This window comes from Penaeus japonicus, unplaced genomic scaffold (assembly GCF_977035675.1).
Source record: "Penaeus japonicus unplaced genomic scaffold, GWHDUDI00000001_assembly GWHDUDI00000019, whole genome shotgun sequence".
Classification (NCBI taxonomy): domain Eukaryota; kingdom Metazoa; phylum Arthropoda; class Malacostraca; order Decapoda; family Penaeidae; genus Penaeus; species Penaeus japonicus.
This window is the reverse complement of record NW_028234421.1, coordinates 23,164,132-23,171,631: the sequence shown is the minus strand read 5'-3', so window position 1 is coordinate 23,171,631 and position 7,500 is coordinate 23,164,132. Positions and strand designations below refer to the sequence as shown.

Genomic DNA, 7,500 nt, shown 5'->3' with positions numbered 1-7,500 from the left:
AATTTGGATTCATAGTAAAGTTTTCTTAAAGGCATATTTGGTTTTCTTATTAAACTTGATTTAGTTTGTGTCTGCTACATGAATGTATGATTCATTCGTATGGTTGTAGAAGCTCTATTATATTGAGGCATTATACATGATCATTAAATTGGTTATAAACTTCCCATTGTTTTTCCCAGGTATGACAACAGGCGCCGTTTCTTTGAAGACGATGAAACTGATAAACGTCCCGACCGTCGTGATAGAGACCGGGACAGGGATCGTCGTAATCAGGACCGCCGTAGGATGTCTCGTAATGATGAAGAAGAACAACCTGAGTGGTTCACAGGAGGGCCCACTAGGTATGCTTACAAGATCTTGTTTTATGAATATTCTCTTTGAGACTGAGCTAATTACTTTATTTGACTGGTTTCCCATGACTTGCATATTGTAGAGGGAGATTTACATGTGGGGTGTGTGTGGCTTTAGAGAGGGGATGGGGGGGGGGGAACAGGTAGAAATAACTCCCCTCAAGCATTCCAAGGAGCCCTTCAGAGGAGCTAGATATTAAATTTTTAGTTTTGTCCAAAAATTTATGCAGAGTAATTGTGAAAGTTTATCATATATATGACAGCTATACAGCTGTAAATGACTTGAAATATTTGACCTGTGTTACTAAAAGTAGCCAGAAAAAACTGCAAGAATGACATCACATAATAATATGACAACATTATTTACTGAAATAAAGGGTTGTACCTAGTTTGAAAGTCAATTCTCTGTCAATTTGCTATCAGCATTTGATAATTTCCGTCATTGAATTACATGCCAGACTGATAACATATTGAATATCACTATTCAATTGAATTGGTTAAACTGGTGCATTTTAAGGAATGTACTGCTTTAATATAGATGATTTTTTTTTTGAATTGGTAAAAGTGTTATGTATTATGTAAAACAACCAATACTGAGGCAGGAAATACAATGCAACATGACCTTGGGTTGTTGAGGGGCCTATGGTGCTCAGGATTCAAATTGGGCCACTTCAACAATTCACTTAAAAATCAAATTAATTTTTGCTTATGATTCCCCTTTGTACATTATACATCCAAATACCCATCGCTTGGCCTTAAAAAATGTATCTGAAATTGTTTAGGCTTGCTGCACTTAGTATTTGTATCTGGTAGGGGACCTTCCAGATGTGGCTTGCCCCACCTTAGAAAATGTAAAATGACACCCTGTTTTATAAATGTTTGTTAGAATTGAGTGAGTAAGAAAGGTGGTATCTTTTTGTATATAAGCGTTTTTCACCCACCCTATCCTTATGGTTTGCGTGATTTCGTCTAAAGTGTTGCTATGTTCAGAGGATGTATATCAGTCGAAAAAGATGTTATAGCACTGTTTTTTTAGTGTTATTCTATTGAACTTTTTCCATATTCTTTACTCCTATGTTGTAATACCAATGGGAAGTGGAAGCATTCTTCTAGTGAGGTAACAAACATAGTTTTTTTTTTCAATTTTTTTTTTCTTTCTGAAAGAAAAAAGAGAGAATATGAACAACCAAACATGTGCAAACAAGTGAATGCAAGTAACAGCAAGGTTTTTTCAAGTGTCATTTCTTTTAGTGGGGCAACAAAAAGATGTTATATATTTTTTTTTTTTTTTTTTTTTTTATTCCTCGGCCAATTACAATTGATTTTACGATAGTCTTTCGACTCAGATCATCATATTCAACAAATCAGAAACAGAAATCACCATGCCGTAATCAAGATTACGTATGTACCTGAGACGTCATTCATATTACGTTATATCCCATTTTCTACTATTTAGAAGGATAAACTAAAGTAGCTAAGACAAATCAAGTATGAAAATCGAATTGTACTAAGAATAATCTATCATTCTAATGCGGACGTTTCAGCACGTCGCTACTGGCCTCCCGGCGCGCGGGCCGAAAATGTAGCACGTGCCAGGACGTCACCCGGGTCCGGGGCTTTTTTCGACCACGTGTCAGCACGTCAACCGGCGCGAATGGGTTAAGGAGACTCATTTATTTAGATATAGGAATTAAATGACAATTGTGCTGCTATCACAGAAAATGTTTAAAGATTATCATAATTGAAAGCATATTATAATTTGTGATTGGATATTTTTTTCCAGCCAAAATGAATTCATTGAGCTTGTTGGCTTCGATGATATCCCAGAGGAAGGAAATCAGTCTAACAAACATCAAAGCAAACGGGAACGCCGACGTTCAAAGAAGGACAAAGAAGGTTAGTCTCATCTGTGTGTATGTCTGTCTGTGTTTTTTTTATTCAGCATTGAGAACATTCTGACAAGGATTAGATTTGAGAAAACTCTTGATCTTTTAACAACGTGTAACCGCATTTAATTCCCACCAAGGAGGAGGAAGCCGCAAGGGATCAAGAAGCAGCACTCCTGTCATTGTCGAAGAAGGAATGAACAACAAAGCTTCAAAACATCATGATCACCAAGATGAATCTATGAAGGATGTACATCATCAAAGAATGCAACCAACTGTTGTTGAACCTGCTGGTGAAGAGGACACACCTAGCTTTAACATCGATGATTTCCTTGGAGACATCATAGGTTTTCCTGGTAAGTTAATGGTTATGCCAGTATATGTATATTTTTTGTTTACTTCTATTGATTTTTTTCTTTTTATTATTATGGTGGAATGATCTGAATTCTATTTTTTGTCAAGAGTTGTACAGGATATGTTAGTTATGTTAATGAAGTAATTTTTTTTTTTCTTATTAGCTGGCCACGATGATATGATGGCTAGCAACAATGCAGGTGGAGGAGGTGGTGGTTCATCGAGACTGAAGCAATTCTTCTCGAAGAGAGACTCTCCTATCATGGGTTCTACCTCGAATTCCCGGCGTTCCTCAATTGATATTCCTCCCCATCTCAATAATCTTCTTAGTGGTATGTGTATTTGCTTTTATCTTGTGTTGATAGGAAGACAGTCCGTTTCCTAACTACATGGAAGAAGAATTCTCTCAGAAAGAAAACATGGATGTATGTCAGTCTGTAGCAAAACCATCAATAAAGAAATGACAGCATATAGACACTTATGCCAGTTGCATCTAATTAAGAAAGAAAAATTAAATACGCAGTTATCGTGATTGTCTTCAATATGTGCAAAATCTCTGTATACATAAGCTAAAGCAAGAATACTCTGTAAAATTTGTAAAAATCTTTTCCAATAGTACAACTTTGATGTACATCCAAGTTTACAAACCACAGAGCTAGCTTTCAAAATTGAATTATGCTAAGCAGAAAAGGTAAGTGAGATTAGATGTTTTATACAACACCATTGATCTTTCATTTTTTTTTATCATCATTGAATTAAAAAAAAAAAATCTTTGATGCATGACCTTGCATGATCTTAGGCTTGGAAGAATTAACCTTAATTAGTACATGTATTGGTTTTGCTACCCTAACTATTTGCTTTGCTTAACTTGTGGTAGTACCTCATTTAGTATGAAAACAAAATTGATGAAAATAGGTATTAAACACTAACATTCTCATTAGTTATCTTGGCAGTTGTAATAGCTTACAGTAACCACTAGAAATTTCCCTGGATTCTTTTCAAATTTTGAATTGTATTACGTAAGACTGATTTTACTAGCCTTCATACCAATGCTTTTGACATTAGGTGTTGGTGATACTGCTTCCCTGTTTTGATTATTATAAAGGTTCTGGTCATTTTCCTCTTACCTCTTCTGTTTCAAAGCCACTCTCCCTCTTTCAGGGTTTGACACTTATTATGCTGAGAGGATGTTGCTTATTATGAAAGATTATGTTAGAGAAAATCTTTATTTTTTTGTCTATTCTTTGTTTCTGCCTTTAGATGCTTATGATAAGTTAGCAAAATCTGAAAAGAATATTCTATTTATTTCCTGTTCCTAGGGTTTTTTATTCTTGTTAATTGACATGAAAAGGAACCACAACATTCAACATTTCCCTTCATAATCTTGCAATTTTCAGTAAGTAAAAAGTTGCCCTCAGTCGCCTTTTCATTTGTGTAGCATTATGGCAAGGAGCTGCAACATTTATAAAGATGTTGATTCTGTAAAAGATAGATAATGGATAATCACTGAAGACCCTGTAATACCTTTCAGCATTTGATACACAATTAGTAGAAAGAAATCCCCACATCACGTTGCACCACTAATGCACTCTTAAACCTTGATTAGAGTTGAATGTTGAAGATTTTGATGGTTTTCTCATATTGGCAGATCTGTTTCCATGCTTGCATCTTTTGACACCTGTTTACTATGAAACCTGTTATCTTATGCTCTAGAGCATATTACTTGTGTAAGCTGTAAAAAGCAGTTGTAGTGCAATAATGATTAAGCAGGCTAATTTGGGCATCTTACTGAGCTATTTGATTGCTTGATGTGTATTACACTGATCCAAAGTTAGAACAAGAAAAGAAATGTTCTTTGTCGATATACTAGCTACATGAAGTTGCGAACAGTTCTTTGGTGTAGACTGTACGAGGATTTAGTTTGTGTTTGTTGCTGTGGAAAGAAGCCTGGAAAAATGTTCTGGAGTTTGTCTTGTTTGTGAATGGTTATGATTGCTTGTGGAACTAGTGATATTTCAAAAGGTGTTACAAAACTGTTGGAGTTATTTTTATTTATATATTTTTTGAATGTGAATTTATTTTATATTGAAAAAAATTATTAAAATGTAATCTTTCAAAATATGGAGGAATCCAGTTTTTCTTTGGTTAGAGGTTTAAAAGTAGTTATATATATATATTCAGTATGTTTACATTTGAAAGTTGTGTAATTGTTATGCATTTTACTAACAATGGTTTCACTTACTCGAAAGACTTCTACTTGCATTTTTACTAATACTTCATCAGATTCCAAAGGTTCCCAGTTTGATACTGTGTACAAATTGGTCTTTGATGTACTATCCTAACCAATAGACCTGCTTCTGCAGAAATCACGGGTAGCGAACCAAACATTGTGATCCCCTCGCCCACGGCAGGCCTCGACTCGAACCGCTTCTTTGCGCCGATATCCCCTGCCGACAAGACTGGTGGCAACTCCATAGTGGACCTCCTGCAGCAAGCTAGTGGGGTAATGGGTGGACCAGAGTCAATGGGGCCGCCTCTACCTGTAGTTCCTCCGGGCTTGCAAGGGCCGCAGCAGCCACCCTCAATTAAGGATCTCAGTGAGTTGTTCAGTGTATATATGATGGCTTTGTTAGTGATATGCCTAAAAAAAACTCAGTTTCGAGTGTTGGATATCTTCATTTACTTTGGAGTTTGGTTCTTTTGTCTGTGCATGGTTTTCCATTTGTATTGTCACCACTATTAATATTTGGTGGATAGGTAAGTTTGAGAGAGTTGGTTTTGGTTTGTTCAGTCTGTCCCTTCATTTTCTAACAGCATTATCCACCTTAATTGTTTTTATTGTTAGTTGATTGTACATGTCTTACAGGAATCTATAAATAATGCCTGTCTTTAATAGGCTTTCTCTCAGAGTTTCTATTGTTGTTCGTTTTCATTTTTGTTTTCCGTTGTTTTCTCTTGGAATGACTGTTATTAGCCAGGCGAATGAATGTATACCCCCTGAATGATGGATAGCCTTGTACGCATAAAGAAGATTTCAATATTTCCTTCTGGGAATATCCCCTTACTGCTTTAAAAAATGCTATGATGTGTAAGATGGTTACTAGGTAGGAAGGGGACGTATGCATTTTTCATAAAGGTATTGTTTTGTCTTTTTTTTTTCTACATGAATGGCTTCACAAGTACTCAGTAACCCAGGTTTCAGATACTAAATCTCACTTGTTTGTCCTGCTCCTGAAATTCTTTTTCTTGATAATTCAAGGTATGGGATAAATAGATGAGGTCAGGTAGGACTAGTAATTAAATCCTTGGAAACTAAGCACATGTATCTGTAGATAAAATAACAAGATATAAGCCATAATGGAAAGTACAAGTATATATTCACTCCTACCATCAATAGGTCAACTATTTGAGGAAAGCTTTTGTTAGCTTGGATATATGTCTCGTCTTGGGTTATGCTGATAGTTAGCCACTCCTTGAGAAGCAAATTAATTTCAATTTAATATTTAACTAAAGTCTGTCTTTAATAGGCTTCATTTAATGTTTCTCAGAATATTGGTACTTGGTTATGTTTTCAGCTAAATTGGAGCACATACAACCAGAATTACTGAATATTCTGTTCAAATAACCTCAATTTTTCCTTGTGAAAATGATTTGATTTAATGCTTTATAGATGAGGTTGACTTGAGCAGTGATTACTTACCAAGAAATTATGAATGACTAAGTCCTAAAAATGGGTTTCTTTGTTAGTGTACCTAGTGATAACAGCGCCCCTATTTGGAACAGGCCTGGTCAGATCATTTCATTTTGATTAGGAATTCCCTTCAGTTCGTTGACTCTCAGGTGAGGATGTGTACCTTCGGTAGTCCACCATTCAGGAAATTCTAAATAAATTAATTTAGCTTGTTAATGCCTGTTGACAAGATATCAGATCGAGTGGTGGCAGGACTAGCCGTCAGGGACAAGTTATTTTGTTATGGCTATCCTTCCGGCAGGCGTGCTTGGTGATTGGGCTAGAGTGGCTGAATAGCCTGAGGCATTAGGCTTACGCATTTGAAATATCCCACTGTTTCGAAAACTTGGAGCCAAAACAGCCCTGTCGGCAACGGGTCAAGGGGTACTTAAATTTGGTCTGTAGGTATGAGTTCAGTGCTTGTTGCCAACTGTAAATGTAAGGGTTATGTGACAAATTCTCATTTATGTGATGATTGGGATTGGTTATGTTGTCAGCAGCTATGTTGATATTTTCTACCATTTTTATGAATTGGCAAGCCTAATTGGTACTTAATAGAATTTTCATTAAAGATAGTTAGCAGAAGTGAGTAGTATGATTATCTTTTAATTTGATATCATTGTAATATTTTAGATATATTTTATAGATACTTGGGACAGTTTTTGTACCTGCTCAATTCCAAAGTTGTCTAATATAAACCAAATTAAATTGCATATCAATTTAGTCTACAGGTCACTATATATTTCTCTTTATATGCAATACTGAAAAAAAAACTGAAATTTCTTTGATTTTTTAAAATATAAATTGGAAGTGTTTGAAAAAAATAGTCACTAGTATTTGTGTTTGAGCCTGCTTATTTTATGCATGTGCTATAAATATACCTATCCTTAGTGTTAATAAGATCAGAGAATGATGCATCAACTTGAAAAGCTTTTAATTGAGACAACCTGCAATTGAGCCTAGTTAAGTATTAAGTAACATATAATATATTAATCTTTTGCATCTTCCCACCTTCTATTTGTAATGCTAGCCAGGTATTAATACTCTCAATTGTAACTGTGTGCATATCAGATTTTGTTAATGTTTTTGAGAATATACAGTTTATTGTTTATATGTGGCTACTGAGCTCTGTAACAAGAAACCTAAATATTTAATGTGAGTATTTGTTTACTGATCATCC

At 35.2% G+C, this 7,500-nt stretch overlaps 1 protein-coding gene across 1 annotated transcript in view; it reads left to right on the top strand.

The window, feature by feature from the left end:
• LOC122250067 (uncharacterized) overlaps positions 1–7,500 on the top strand; it is a 38,693-nt gene that overhangs the window by 7,436 nt on the left and 23,757 nt on the right. Inside the window, exons 6-10 of the mRNA XM_086547135.1 lie at positions 180–341; positions 2,134–2,246; positions 2,377–2,592; positions 2,755–2,922; positions 4,954–5,187. Coding sequence (XP_086403261.1) covers positions 180–341; positions 2,134–2,246; positions 2,377–2,592; positions 2,755–2,922; positions 4,954–5,187 — 893 coding nt within the window. The remainder of the gene's footprint in view (positions 1–179; positions 342–2,133; positions 2,247–2,376; positions 2,593–2,754; positions 2,923–4,953; positions 5,188–7,500) is intronic.